This window comes from Buteo buteo, chromosome 5 (assembly GCF_964188355.1).
Source record: "Buteo buteo chromosome 5, bButBut1.hap1.1, whole genome shotgun sequence".
NCBI classification, from domain to species: Eukaryota; Metazoa; Chordata; class Aves; order Accipitriformes; family Accipitridae; genus Buteo; species Buteo buteo.
Genome location: NC_134175.1, coordinates 43,086,447 through 43,102,059, shown reverse-complemented (window position 1 = coordinate 43,102,059; position 15,613 = coordinate 43,086,447). Strand labels below are relative to the sequence as shown.

The 15,613-nt window shown below is 46.3% G+C and overlaps 1 protein-coding gene across 3 annotated transcripts in view; it reads left to right on the top strand.

Annotated features, from left to right (window-relative positions):
- HEG1 (heart development protein with EGF like domains 1) overlaps window positions 1–15,613 on the top strand; it is a 55,849-nt gene that overhangs the window by 33,080 nt on the left and 7,156 nt on the right. For all 3 annotated transcript variants that reach the window (XM_075028820.1, XM_075028819.1, XM_075028817.1), the window contains exons 14-22: window positions 813–932; window positions 2,568–2,662; window positions 3,970–4,028; window positions 4,491–4,651; window positions 6,417–6,551; window positions 12,039–12,081; window positions 12,190–12,227; window positions 12,770–12,857; window positions 14,322–14,496. In XM_075028820.1, the coding sequence (XP_074884921.1) occupies window positions 813–932; window positions 2,568–2,662; window positions 3,970–4,028; window positions 4,491–4,651; window positions 6,417–6,551; window positions 12,039–12,081; window positions 12,190–12,227; window positions 12,770–12,857; window positions 14,322–14,496 (914 nt within the window). The remainder of the gene's footprint in view (window positions 1–812; window positions 933–2,567; window positions 2,663–3,969; window positions 4,029–4,490; window positions 4,652–6,416; window positions 6,552–12,038; window positions 12,082–12,189; window positions 12,228–12,769; window positions 12,858–14,321; window positions 14,497–15,613) is intronic.

Genomic DNA, 15,613 nt, shown 5'->3' with positions numbered 1-15,613 from the left:
GTGCTCGTGTGAGTCACACACACAGCAAGAGGATCATTTTTGACCAGGACATGGGATTTTTTCAAAGGGAAGTATTGGCTATCTTCTCCAGAATTTGCAGTTGGAGTTGGCTAATCTATGAAGCATCTGAGCCTACAGTCATTAATCCCCTGATACTCCGTATTTCACAGTCGGCGTCTGCTTCCCAAGCCCTTGCTCACCCAGCGGGAAGTGCATTATGAGCGCTGGCACAGACAGGTATCGCTGCTGTGACCATCCCCAGCCCAGCACGGAGGAGGCTGCAACCCCGGTAAAGGAGGTGAGGGCAGCCAGGTGTGCCTCCACCGTCGCTGGGTAACCTACAGACCGCATCAGTGTTCAAGCACTAGCTTTGGATCACGGAAACAGGGCTTGGGTGAAAAGGGCAGGAGTTTGGTGAAGGAGCCTGTGCTCCCGTGTCTAGCTCTGTCTGTCGAGGTCCTTTCTTCGGTCTTTCCATCCATGACTGTAGGGTTGTTTGTCTTTGAAAAGCACCCTGAGATCTGCAGATAAGCAGTGCTGCAGACAAGCTGGGTGCTCACATTAACATGGATCAACACTGGATCCCAAGGGCTTTTGAATGAATACTCACAAGAAAGTGGTTTGTATTTATTCTTTCAGCTCCAACGGAATAATTAAGAACAGGCTAAATAGTAAGTGCAAATGATGCAATGAAGCATCTGATAATGCTCAGGGGGTCACAGAAGAGGAGCCAAGCTGACCTTTTTTAGCCCAACAGTTGATGATTTTTGTGATTCCGTAACTCTAGCCTGGGTTTTTTTCTGCTTTTGTAGATGTGGATAAATGTCTTTCCAACCCTTGTCCTGCGCTGGCCACCTGCAACAACACCCGTGGCTCCTATATCTGTCAGTGTCCTCTTGGATATGAGCTGGAAAAAGGAAAGTGCAATTTAGGTAAGAAAACAAAAGTGAAAAACCAGGGGAGAAAAAGATGGAAATAATTATCTGTAATCTTCTAAAATAAATTAACCTAGGCTCAGACTACTTTGGGAGCTTACTGTTCCTCCCAACCACCACTTTTAACAAGAGCCTTTTACTGTTTATACAAGTGCAGCGTCTAATGCCTGTCGTGTTGGGCTGCCGTGGGGAGCAGGCACAGTGATAGCTGAGGGTTTCTTAAAAACACAGCCACAGAGAGGGGGGCTCAGGCTTGTTAGTAAGGACAGATGTGCCCCTTCTGTTCCCAATGTGTTTTACAACTCCCAAAAAGCATTCAGCAGCTTATCGTAGCTCCCAGCTCTGCAAACCCGGGCGACGGTGCTTGACTTGGGAGAAGTGAGTGGGGCTATTGTGTAACCTGGCTTCAGCGGGATCAGCCATGTGCAGAAAATTAAGCAGCCGTGAAAGTCTTTGTAAGATCAAGGTCTTGTTTCGTACCTTTAGCATTTTTCATGCAGCACAGTTATTAGTTGGAACTCAGGTTCTGACCCCTTCCTTTCTATTAGAGGACTCTCAATCTCGAGGACTTACAATGTCCCATTGTAAAGGGGAATTTGTTTTGCTAGAGTTTCTTCTGACCCTTAATCAGTGAGGATTAGAAGCATGGAAATTTTGCTAAGGAAACATGGGTGAGGTGTCCCTGAAGGGTGTTTTGAAACATTTCTTCAAGTTGGAATGTGTCAGCTTCTAATTTAGAGAGTTGTTTTGATTATGCCTTGAACTGGGATACGGGCAGCTTATATAAATACTGTGAAGGTGATTCTCATCTAATTTTTACCCAGAGTTGTTACGTTAGAACTGTCTGGTATAAAATTTGTGGTGAAGATAGGCTCTGTGGATGGGAAAAAATGGGAAAGAATTGGAGGCTTTATAATGTTATCTGCAACTGTATTTGTTTTTCTGGCAGAACATAAAACTGGAGCTCTGAGTTCTCATTTCCACCGAGTATCTCATGACACTTAATACAAGATTTAGGGATATTATCTCTCCGAGTCTGGACAACTCGGATTATTGCATTCTGCTGCCATGAATCAAATATGAATCTAAGCATGGAAAAATGCATCTTTTGGACCTCTTTTCAAATGTCATTGCTCATTCTGTCCAACAATTTGAAAAATGAAAATGTCCTTTCTACAGTGCTTTATTTTGACTTGCTGATTTGCTTTCTTTCCATTGCAGGGAGGGGTAAGAGATTTGACACGTTTACCCCAAATTATTATAAATAGCTTTGGTACCTGGAACTGTCTTGTAACTAAGTTTACCCAGCTCTCTCTGTGTTCGGGGGTCCTTTTAAATTAGTCTGTGTTTCTATATGAAATGTATGAACACTGCGGTGAAATGCTGGCTGTTCAGCAGTGTTGAGCTCTGGAATTTGACTGGGGCTGTAGGAACATCGCAGCAACCCTTGGGAAAAATCTGAAGGCTGGGACTTTGCTTTATTGGGGTAGTGACTCTCAGATGTGAGTTTTCTGTTCGCTGCATGAAGGGGTTTTCCATGCAGACAGTCTCTCACGTAAGGCAGATGAAACCACAACTACACATGACACAGAGACATATGTTCCGACTAACTTGTCTTATTCTCCTTTTTAGTAAGAATATTTATCGGCCAGGTCCCCCTGAAACTTAATATTACCCATGGGAAGTATGCAGAGCTCGTCCACGTCGAGGGTGAAATCCTGTCAATGGTGAGTGTCCTTGCCAGGACTTTGGCAATGCTGATGGAACAGGTCCCCTTCGCTTCTCGTGCGGTTGTCACGGGAAGCTGCAAGACTCTGCAGCATGGATTTAGCTTTTTTAATCGTTGAACCATCCTGGTCTGGTGTAAGTAGGACTGGTGACGTGTACACTTTTAAATCTCAGCACGCTTCTCTCCCCTGCCCTGCCCTGGCTGTCAAGACAGCAGCAGAGTGATCTGGCTCCTATGGGGCTTAAGACAGCACATCTGCCCTGAAAATCCTGAAGCCTTTTTCATGAAGTGGTGTGTCTGGGTTCACGCTTCTATAGCCTCCATCCTTTCCCAGTGTCTTCTGGCTGCATCACCTTTTCCAGACCTCAGAAGGGCATTAGTGCTCCTCCAAGGTCAAACATTAAAACAGTAACTCTGGGCTTCACCGTTCATCAGTAAATCTCACAGGTGCTGGGGTGGGTTGGACTGCAGGTGATGCCACCTTGCTCTTAGCCAAACCCTACGGGGTGAAGCACAGCAGCAGCACCCACCCAAACATACCTTCCTTTTGGTGGAGTTTCCCAGCCATGCTATCGCGACCATGTGGCCCTCGGCCAGTTGAGAGCAAGTGCTGGCTGATCTGGTGGCTTCCCTATATGCTGTGCCATCCATTGCTCCAAAAAGACCCCTGGGCTGGGGAGAGGTACGTCTCTATGCATTTTTTTAGCGAGATCATTGCATGCATGAGTTTGTCCTGTTAGCATTTCCTGGGCTGGCTGCTGTTCATCCCAACTCTTTTTGGAGTAGGTGATTTGGAGATGCTGCCAAAGGAGGGGGGAGCTGCGGTGAGTCGCCTTGATGCTGCCTGCACGGCTTGTGCTGAGGAGTGAAAAAAAACAACCGCGCGGATCCAGGGGAAGGGAAGCTCCTTGGAAGATGTGCAGTCTCCAAGGGTGCCGCTTTGAGCTCGGCCTCGCACGGGGCTCTATCCCCACTGGCTTCTGGCTCATCCTTGGCCTTTGCAGTCATTGCACAGTGGGGCCCCAGGCAGATGCTCATGTTAAAATCCCCAGGTCGTCGTTCCTGTCCAAGGCTGCGTGATGGTGACTTTGGCTGTCCCTTGCTAGCAACGGGACGGCGCATCTTTCTTATTGAGCAGATGAACTGCTGGGATGCTCAGAACCCCCTCAGGCTCAGCAGGCAGCTCTGGCGAATGCAGGGGATGGTGTTGGTGACCCAGGAGGGCTGTCCCGTGCTGCGTCCCGCTGGGCTGCCTCCCTCCATCATCTCCCAGGACACTAACAGCTGCTCTCTCCTTCCTTGCAGCTCAATGCATCACTGTCGGGCTTGCCGGGGTACCACCACTCCACCGTTAAGGCGACCAGGTAAGGCTAAGGCTACCAGGGGAAGAATGAGAAACTCGATTGTTTGGGATGTTCAACTTCAGATCCACGTTCTCCATTCTGAGTCAGTGCTGGATTTGATGCAATCTGGCCCAGCGGCAGCGCAGGGCGTGGGGAATGCCTGACCACCTTGCCCAGCTCTCCTGGTACCCTCCTCGGGGCCTGAGGGGCCTGGGGACGGGCTTGTGAGCTGGCAAAAGGAGGGATTTATGGCTGGTTTCAACGTGAGCTACCAGCACCCCTTCCAGCCCCAGATTTACCTCTCTGTGTAAGTTTGTCTTGTTTTTAAGGTCTGTTACAATGCATGGCTGTTTCAGTATGTATGTAATATTGTGTCTGCGATAAGCATCGCTTGCTTTAATAAGAGTCCTATGTATAAGGTGCTGACGATGACATCAGACTGACCCGTGGTACTCAGGGCTGTTTTGTTTTGTTTTCTGTTAGGGAGGCAAATTTTGTGCATGTTTCAGTGCAATCCACGTTCTCTTTAGCATCCAACGTGACTTTCTACGATGTTGTCAGCAGTGTGAAAAGCTACATTCGAGCTTGCAAATCCCCCACCGAAGCCTGCCAATTCATCTCCAGCCTGAAACCACTCCACAGAGGTAAATATCTGGAGCGACTGTGATGAGAGGGGAAAGGGATGTTTTATTTGGCTTCTTTTATAACAGGGGGAGAAAGATTTTGGTGTTTGGAAAAACCCCTCTGAATCTTTTTTTATCTTATTTAAATGGCAGTCATCTTAAGAGCCTCGCAGTACAAAAGCGACACAGATATCAAGCCTTATCTTCACCACATGTGTGAGAAATCTGCCTCTCTGTGAAAGCATCACACAGCACAGGATTAGAAGCATTGTAGGGCAGCCTTTCATCTCTGGGATATGACACCGGGCCCCGGCCAGATCAAAACCCCATAAGTCTTAATTCCACCCGCAGTCGGGGAAACCGCGTGAAAGCCAAAAGACAAACCCCCCCAGTGAAGTCAATTTGAGCTGCTGGAGGCTACGCGGGGACCTGCGCTCTCCTGCCTGCCCAATTTCAGTGTTGCAGGGTGTAAAAATGGTTCACAATTAAAAGCTTTTGATTTCTGTACCAGTCTTCTACCTGCTGAAGGGGAACGTGGTTGTGGCACAGAGAGACCTGGAGAAGCGCATCAGTGTTGTGCAGGACCTTCTCCAGGTGGACCCTATCGGTGGTGGCGGCCCCGTGCCCTGCACCTCCTGGTCCTCCCTTTCCAGGGGAGTGATAGAGGAGATTTGGGCAGGAAGAGGTACCCGCAGGATGCAGGGAGTGAGCACCCTTGAAAGATGGGCTCCTGCAGGGAGACTTCTGCATGCAGAGCTCTGTGACTTTGGGGTTCGAGGCTTCGAGGTTTGGCTTTGAGGATGAAGGGCAGCAGTGCTTAGCCTGGCTGTAGTGGGAAACCCCTCGGATCACTTTGGCAAAGTAAACGTGAAGATGAGAAATTTAGCAAGTGCTTTTATTTTAACGTGCCATATTTTAAAGCCACACTCCACCACGGATTGCATTAAATTATTTTGGTAGACCCACTCAGATTATATCTAGCCTGATATTACCTCTGATACAGTGCTTCTGGTAAAGTCTACTTCTGACTTGAAATAAGCAGAATAAGGAACAAGTTATGTTCTTGTGTAAGTACTTAATGAAAAGATGTCAGATAAAAAAAAAAAAAGATGATGCATCTAACAGGGAGAGGTTTATAAAAGGTCAGTGCCAAATGAGTGACATATTTTCCATAAAATCCTATTTCTCATGAATATTTTTTCATTTGTTCATTCCATTTAGTCTGACCTCCCAGTCAAAAATGTAAATTCGATGACACAATTATCATCATTTACCCACAGTTTTGCTGAATACTCATTGTAACAAATCTGACTTTATAAAGTAAAACACTGCTTCAAAGTAATGTAAATGAAAGGAGAGATTCTTTGTTTGAAAAATTAAGAAATGCAGTGCTTAATACTGAAATGGAAAAAAAGTTGTTTTGGGCTGAGCAAAATGTTTTGCTTGCTATAAACTTAAAAATTGATTTGTTGAACTGTCTCAGGGGGTGAATGTGTTCCAGCTTGAGCCAAACCAATTTTTTCTTTTTCATTTCTCCTTCTGCCCCCAAGCTGAAGCATTTATTACTTGCCCCCTCTATTTGCCTGTACAAATGATGGTAGATACGTAAGAAATGCTGACATTGTGTAATGTTGACTGTCTCCTAATGGAACAAATATTATTTAAAAAAAAAAAGAAAAGAGATTAAAGCAGCACATGAGCTGAATGTGATGCCTGGGGAAAGCAAATGTGCATAACTGTGGGTTCAGAGAGAACTGGGCTGATATTGGCTGCCTCTTCCCAACAGTTGGCAGCTTGTGCAAGCAGAAAGACCCCGAATGCGACAAGGAGACTTCTGAATGCACCGACTTTGATGGAGTCGCGCTCTGCCAATGCAAAAGTGGGTACTTCAAATACAACAAGATGGACCACTCCTGCAGAGGTACTGTTCTTTATGTGGCATATGTTGCCTGAATTTTGCTTAAACTTTTTGTTCCAGTGGAAATGAGTGTGTGTGTGTGTATCTCTGTGCATGTAAGAAGCTCAATACTATGAATAAATATTAGCAGCTCCAGTTTCTTTTATTTAGTTAGGGGACTTCTCAGCAGACGCTGAAGATACAGTCTCTCTCTAGAAATAATATTATCTCTTTCTGGAGCACGCTGTGAGTCACAGTGATTGAGAAGAAGCAGAAAGGGGCCTGACTGCTTTGGGCTCCAGTTCAGTGGCACAGAGCAGAGATGACGTGCGTCTCTGCCTGTTTTGATTTTGTCTGAACTCTCAGCGAACTTAGGAGAATGGCTTTAAACTCACAAGCTTATATTAATACATCATCAATATTTTTAAAATAAGTATCTGAAAATGATTATGAATTTATTTTTCAGCTGGGTTCCTAACAGAGATTTTAAGCTTAAGGGTTATATTATTATTTTTTAGCTACTCCTCAGGTAATGAAATAAGTTTTTGCTACATTTTAAACAAGGTCTTTGTCTGCATGCCAGTGGTCAAAATGACTTCTGTAGGATCAAGGTGTCCATCCCCTAGTTCCAGTGGTTGTTGCAGGGCTTCTTAAGAAATGCAGTTTTCTGATGATATATCAATAAGAATTGCAGTGGTGTCTATATATTGCTTCTGGCAGCGTCTGCTGGGTTGCTGTTGAAATAGGAGGAGATGCTTTGTCGATTCCAAATCCGATCAGAGAGTGAGAAAAATATGCTTGGAAATAACTCCTGTGCTGCAGGCTCTGGCATGGACATCCTGGAGATGGGCATCTCTGGGTCCCAGGTCATGGTCGTGGCTCCAGGCGAAACCTTGCTCCTTTGTGTTTTCCTTCCCTCCCTTCATCTTGTATGTTGGGGGAAGGATTTCTATTAGGAAATACTGACCATCTCCATTGACCCTTGAAAGGCAGAGAAGGGCTTATGTAGTGAGTGAGGAGCTGAGCTGAAACCTGGGAGACTTTTGCCCAATTCTTGCATCATCATCAATGGTGCGGACCAGGGCGAGTTACTCCATTTTTCTTGTCCATGTCTCTTGCCAAGCAGTGTTGTGAAGATAAATACCTGAAAGGCTGTGAGACACTCTGATGCGTTGGTTGCAGAGGCCTAAGAGATCTAACAACTTGTACATGTGGTTACTCCCTACTTACAAGTCTTGTTTGCTGTGCAAAATATAAAAAATCCTATCTGCACACAGTGAGGCTTCAATTCCATGTTCAGCTCACTGCTGTCGGTACGAAACATCTTATTGACCATCTTGAGAGTGTCTGAGGGACAGGGTTGATGCAGGATTTAGGCTGCAGTGTAGTGGCATGAGGGTAGCACTGGCTGCATGGTGCCACACTCCGGCAAGATAACAGATTTTCAGCATCACTTTGTTCCCATCTGGGTAAGCCAGGTGGTTGGGATTTTTAAAGGCTTTTTCAAAAGCCAAGCTATGGCCCTCATTTGGTATTTAGGGTTGTTTTCTAAATATAGCATACAATATGCCAGCCTCTTTGAAAATCTCTGCCCTCTTAGTGACTAAACAGGAACCGAGGTCTCCTGAGCATCCGACCCTCATTGTGGGTCATGAAAATGTAGCACGGTAACTCCAATTACAGCATTTGCAAAGAGGGAAATGGCTATTGTGCTGCCCTGTCCGGTCTCCCCCGTGGGAAGGCGGGTGCAGCTGGGAGAGCAGCTGGGGCACAGGGGATCAGCCGCCCCAACCTCCAGGGATTGTTCTGTCCTGCCCTGCGGTATGTGTCCCCCGGGCCATGCTCGTAAAAGCATCCCCTGGACCAAGGAAGGGTTGGGTCTCTGAGCCACAGGACTTTTGACATGTTGGCCGTGATACCTCTCGGTGTGCAGTTCTGTCATCTCTGGGTCATTGCTGGTTTTCAGCCTTCCCTGTATCTTCAGGGCTGTTTTAGAAACAGGGTCACAAATCCAATGTGCTAACTTTTCAAGGGCATGCTATTTTTAATAGTACAGAGCATTTCTGGAGCTAAGCAAGGAGCAGCAAAGCAGGTTTCCAAAGAGAGCTCTGAATCTCTTTCGCAAAGGCAAAGGCAAAGGAATCCCGAGTAGAAAAGCACAACTCGATAGCTTTGCTTGGCCCCTGACACTTAAGCCTTTCCTCTGCTCCCTGCTCATGTTTGAAAGCTTGCCGAGCGAGTGTGACAGCGCGAGCTCTCCTGGGAGCGTGTTCAAAGGAGCAGGAAAGATGCCAGAGGAGAAAGCAAAGTGGCAGGAAAAGGCAGGGTGAGGAGAGGAAAAGACATAAGTACTGAGCATTTAAGTAAGACAGAGATGCATGTTTAGGACCTTGCTTTTCCTCTTTATTGCCCTTATAGCCTCCAGGCCTGAGAGCTGTGTGCCAGTGGGGTCCCAGGGCTGCTCCTGCCCAAGGCACGGCTCCAGCTTTGAGACCACTCAAGGTGTATGTGCCCTACAGACATTATTGGGCTAGGGCTGAGGGGTGAGACTAGGCTGGGCTCCAGGATCTGCCTGTAAGCTCCTCCAGGCCTTCCCAACACGCAAGCGGCAGGCTGGGGCTGGGGCTGGGGTACACGGGGCTGCTGCGCTCATTAGAGGAGGCAACTCCAGCGAGCTGTTGAGGTGATGCCTCCATCCCCTTCAGTGCAGGTTTGGTTATTGCCTGATCTTGTGGCTTGCTTTGGTAGAACATTTGCTCCATAATGTTTTCGGTCTGCTTTTGTTAGTGAGTGAAAGGAGCAACCCATCCAGTCTCATTTTGCTGATACCTTGGTGTTATGAATGAGTCAGGATCCTTTGGGATTTACTGCTTTTGCCCTGGCTGTTTGTTGACCGAGGCTTGTCCAGTTACTTCTTGTCTCTTCCTTGACTTCAAAGAAACCATCTTGGAGAGAGAAAAAGAAATCCAGTGCAAAAAGCATCATGATGAGATGCAGCAGGGGCGCTACGTAAAGAGCCTCACTCTCCCCATCCCCAGCTCTGGGAGATTAAATGGAGTGAAAGAGGTAGTGGAAGAGTAGTGGGGCTATATAGGGAAGAGAAAGGGGTGCAAGACCAGCTGTCGTGGACATCAGCCCTCCCATCATCGCTGGTGCCGGTTGCTACGGCAAGTCTGTGCCTAGAGCTGCAATATTCATGATGTGACTGCATCACTCATCTATGTCCACACACCACGCGGGGAAAATGACATGCTGAGTAACATGAGACGCTTAGTAAATGGTATACAGGCAAACAGTATTTCAATATGACCACAAGCAAGGCAGGGCATCCAAGAGCAGAGTGCCAGGCACACTGTGGGTTGCATCTCCTGGAAAGCAGAGACTTGGGCAGAGCTGCTAAGGGGCCTAGCAGGTAAAGAAGAGGTCCCCAGCTCTGGCTTGTAAGGCTAATATGGTCCCTGGGTGCATTTAGGGGGCATGGGCAGGCAGAAGAAGGGAAGTTTTGTTATCCCTGGGCTTGCGACATCTATTTCTGGGAATCAGAAATCAAAAGGGTCAAAAGAGAACCTGTGAGCATTCAGAGAAAAGCTGCAATAACCAGGAAGACTCAAAGATCTCAGTGCACTTGGCTTTATTAAAGGCAAATGAGTGATTTGACGGTGAGGAGGAGAAATGTGATCATATAACCTTTTCCAATCTAGCAAGTAAACATCCAAAGGCTGGAATTTGACACTGGGATAATTCAGACCAGAAAGAAGGTGAATGTTTTTAATGGCTGGGGAAATTAACTTTATGAGCATCTGACCCAGGGCTGTGGTTGATTGTCTGTCACTGAAAATATTAAAATCAATCTTGGATGGTTCTCTAAAATGTAGCTCCAGTTCAACTATTTGATTTGAAACTGGAATTAAATTCAGGGAAGTTCTGTGACCTGTATTATGAGGAGGAGGTCACAGTCACATTGCTCCCTGCTGGCATCAATATCACTTGTTATTGATGCTGGAAGAGCCATAAAATTCTGAATCCAGACAGAATACTAGTGATCTCTCTTGGTTTACTATGATATTGCCAGCCTGTCCTAATGGACAATGTTACATGTTTGTCCTCCTTTTCTTCCTTCCTCCCCTTTCTGGGCTAAGTGTTTCTGAAAATACAGTCACTGGCTGTGCCAGAGGGGAAAAAGGCATCTGGTGTGCTGGGAGCAGCAGAGGAGGAGGTGAGGGCTTTGCTGCTGCTTAGCTGGGATGTCTGCTGGAAGCCCCCTCCTCTCCCCGCAGATTTCCTTGCACTTGCTGAGGTTAGAGAGCACCTGAGCTTTTGGCTGTGGGATTTTCCTGTGGTTAGAGAGCGAGAGAAGAGGGCTTGAGAGCTGCTCTCTCACCATTTTTGAGCGTATCATGTTTGAGGAGAAAAAAAATTCCATGAGCATTTTTGTTTTCACTTAACAATCTAGTTTTATTCCCTGTGGAGTATGCTGCAGGGGTTTCCCAGACCCCTGGGTGATGTCTTGCAGACCCCCAAGGGCTGCTGCATGTGCTGGCCCTGGCTTGTCCCTCTGCCCAAAGCGACTCCATCCATGTCACTTGTACTCAGGTGTTTGAGTGACCACCTTCGCTGCCTCTGCAAAAGGCAGCAGATCTGCAGGAGCTCTGGTGGGACTGTTGCTGAGAAAAGCGGTGATCTTATCAGTAATCTGAAGCTCATAATTGTATGTCCAACGTATCATCACCTTTGCTGTTCATCAGAAGGGTAGTATAATTTTTCTTAGATAATTCAGGCGATCAGATACCTGTCCATAAGCACAGAAATTATTTTATTTTGAAGCGGTGGTTTCAGGTTTTCACCAACATTTTGTACATAGCAGTTTTCTGGGTTATTTAGACCTAGTAAATTTAATTTCTATTCTATAGTAAAATATGATATTTCAAAATTTGATTTAGCTCCAAATTTGAAAGAAGAAAAAAAGGTGACATGAGGCAAAACATACCACACCACTTTGGGTTACCCCAGCTGTGTTTGCATAACATTTTGTTGCAATCCTAACATTTAAAAGTAATTAATAACGTGCATCAGTGCTAAAGTAGCACTGCTCAAATGAGGTTTCAAAACAAAAACTGGAGACACTCGCAGGTTTTTTACGCTGCTGTTTTGTGGGACGCTGTACAAGCGTGCAGCGAGTTTAGGTTTGGGCAAGAAGAGTTTCTGCTGGGAATTACGTTACCAGCTGCCCCACCCTGTGCCACGCTCCACGCTAGCTCTGCCGGGAAGCCCTGAAATGGTCCCGTCAAAGCCAGCTGGAGGTGAATTTAAGTGCATGGTGTTTTGCCTAAACCAGAGGAGATGTTGCATCACGTCAGAGTGCATCGCGTTCCTGCTGTGCCAGCGGCCCAGACCGGCTTGTCGGTCCGCAGGGTTGTTTGGGGTGAGGCTGCCGTGGGAAGCGGCGGTGGGAAATGCCTCCCCGGCACCACTGCGCGGTGCTCATGGCCCTTCTCTCGTCTGTGTTTTTAGCCTGCGAAGATGGATATAAGCTGGAAAACGAGACCTGTGTGAGGTACGGTGACTGTTTTGCCTTTCTCCTACCCCGCTGTCCTTAATATTGCTGTGGCGACCTGTTGGCACAACTAAGCCGCTGAAACTCCCTGTTGTTTTCTGTCACCAGCTGCCCGTTTGGCTTAGGTGGATTCAACTGTGGAAACCGTAAGTACTGAGTTTTGTTTCTTTTAATCTCCACAGCGTCAGAAATGGGAAATTTGAAACAAGTAATTGCAAATGACTATGTCTAAAATGCAGTAGGTACACGCTACTCTTGTCAGTGGTTTTTTTCCCTTCATTTCTGTTGAAAATTATTTTCTTGACCTTCTTTGACAAAGTTGACTTAATATTATCTCCTAAGGATAGGCAATCTTCTTTCTCTGGATAGTCTGTCATGATAGCACATATAGTGAGCACTCTTGTAGCGAGATATTCAGAGTTGAATCCACGAAATATGATTTGAATTATACTGCTCTGTCAGTGAAAGAAATCCATTCCCTAGGCAAACAAGAGCTTGTTCTTCCTTCAGCAGGAGATCACCAACTCCATTCATTTCACTTGAAAATTTAAGGCAGCATTGCTTACAGAGGGAGGGAAGATGGGAAATAAACAGTTAATCCCTTTGCATGAGGACTATGGATAGTTTACATTAGTATTTACAACCACATGGCTGTTTCTAAGTGAATCTTTTTCTTTCCCGTCTGTAGCGTATCAGCTCATCACTGTGGTGATCGCGGCTGCAGGAGGGGGACTTCTGCTTATCATGGGCATAGCACTGATTGTCACTTGCTGCCGGTAGGTACTGCCACCAGCCCTGGCTCGCATGGTGTCCTCTCAGTGGGTTACACCACACTTAGTGCTCCACACGTGAACCCTGAAGGACCAAAACATAAGCGAAGACATAGGATAGCTGAGCAAGTGGGTTAATCAGAAATACTGAAGTATTACCTTGTGCTGTCATTTGGGGCATATCTTTTTTTTGCCAGCAACCAGGCTAAAAAATTGAACTGGGTGTCTCGTAAGGATGCACCTGGCAATCATGTCCTCTAAGGATGGAGAGGCAAAGGAGTCCTTCCCACTCAGAGCTGTAAGGCAGCCAGGGAGCAGTCTCCAAAAATGCAAGCTAAGTAGAAAGGAGAAGTTTAGGCAACAGGAGGGGTTGCTGGCCATTGTTCAAGTGGTGTTTGAGTGTATTTAAGGCTATTTTCATTTTCCTTTATGGACAAGTCTTGCATGTGCTCCCACTCTGTGTCTCTCCCTCTTAGACACATGCACACATGTACACGTGTAGTTCCCATACCAGCAGGTAGCTTCGGACTAGAGGCAAGATGTTCTTGCCGAGGAAGCTCTGCTTCATGATTTATATATCATGAAAAGGGCTGCCTTATAGTAACACTCTCTCCTCCCCATTCCAGCCCCCAAATTGAGAATTTCAAACCTCTCTGATTAAAGTCAGCAGCTGGATTTATCAGTAACACAGATGTGGCAGTGGTTTGGTTGGCACAGTGGTGTGTGCTCGTTCCCACGTGTTTTGAGCCAGGGGGACGCCAGCAAGCCCCAGCCAGGAGGTATGATGGCCAGTACACCTCCAGGCCCTAGAGTGCAGATCTCTGCAGGGATGGACTGATCTTCTCACGAGTCCTGGCCTTTGGCAGGTTATGTGACTTCCTGGAGGGTACTCTGAACTGGAAGTGTCACCAAAGTCCACTCGTACAACGTGGTAGTCATGTAGGGGCATTTGGTGTCATTCTGACCAGCCCCTTGCAAGTCTTCCTTCTTAGGAATTAACATTGTGCCTAGAAGTGCTGTAGTTAAGCACTTGGAGACTTGAATAGCAAGGGGGCTCCCATATGTTTTTCTTTCTTCCTAGATATCTGTGACTTTTTCATTGACTTAGGTGAACACACACTAAGAGACAACAGGTGTAAGTTGTAACGGGGAGGTTCAAACTGAATGTAGGGAAAAATTCTTTCACCAAGAGGATAGTGAGGCAGTGGAACAGGTTGCTCAGAGAGGTTATGCCATCTCCATCCTTGGAGATTTCAAGTCCCACCAGATTAGGCCCTGAGTAGCATGATCTGACCTCATACCTGATTTTGCCTTGGAGCAGAAGATTGGACTATAGCCCTACTGAGGTGATCTTTGTTCCCAGTTGAGGTTCATAACAGGAAATAAATCTCCTGAGATCATATCAGAATTGCATACAAGATAGCATGATGAGTTGTATGTTTTCACTTACCTTCATTCTTTTATAAACAGGAAGAATAAAAATGACATAAGTAAACTCATTTTCAAGAGTGGGGATTTCCAGATGTCACCATATGCTGAATATCCAAAGAACCCCCGGGCACAGGAGTGGGGCAGAGAGACCATCGAGATGCAGGAGAATGGAAGCACCAAGAACCTGTTGCAGATGACAGATGTGTATTATTCGGTATCTATCTGTAGCTTAACTATTAACCCCTTGTACCTCATACAGGAAAGGCACATTCCTTTGTTTTTGGAAGTACAGATCCCTTGCCTGCCAAAGAAAAGAGCAAAGCAAATTACTTCCATAGACAGCAAGGTACTGAGAGTCCTATGGGCTCTAGCTATTACACGTGGTGAATATCACAAAGAGATGTCATTAGGAAGAGTGCTAGGGAAATGTCTAGGAACATTTTGGTAGATGCCCTGAAAGCCCAATCCTAGAGTAAGAAGGATAGTTAAAGGTTTTTGGACAGACTGCTAGGGATCCTTGTGGGTAGTTTTCTCCCTTCTACCACCACTGATGATGATGGAAGGCTGAGACCTCTGCCTGCGGGACTTCACCCCAAGATGGGAAGACGCTGGTGATTAAGGACTCCTCTTTTCTTCCACTCCTCCCCTCTCCAGGGTATGGGCCCCTTCCTGCAGCAGGAAGGGTGCATAAGGAGCATTCCTTCAGCTCTGAGGGAACAAGTGGCAGGGAAGAAGCGATGGAGGAGTAATAGGCTGTGTAGGGCACAGAGAGACACAAGCACAAGACCTGCTGTCATGGTTGGTACCATCTGCCAATGTCTGTATCCAGAGCTGTGATGCTGGTGTATCATCTGTCACTAATCTACAGCAACATACTGGATGTACCTAAGGTGTGTGCCCATCACTCATGTGAGTGAAGGTTGCAGGATTTCACCCAAATCACACGTTCTGGACTCCTGCTTTCCAGAGCAGAGAGCAGCGAGCAATACTTTTTTTCTGGCTTGTATTTTAAGTTTTCCAGTAAGCAGGTTACTGGGTTGCACAGCATGAGGGGAGATAATCCTCCTTCCTGCTTCCAGTAAGAATGAGAGATTTGGAAATGAAAATGCATTTCTTAAACATTTTTTAAGACTTTTATTATGCTGGCAACTAGAAAGAGGAGCTTTTTAGCAAGCAGTAGGTGATGAGGGCCTTTGCATGGATCTGCTCTGTAACAGATCAAACCAGGTAGCTTGGTGTTGTTTACTGGGTGAAAGGATTGTACAGTCTTGGTCTTAGACATTAAAGCTCCTCAGCCAAGTGTCCCCAGGAGATTTGCTTAAGTAAAAGAA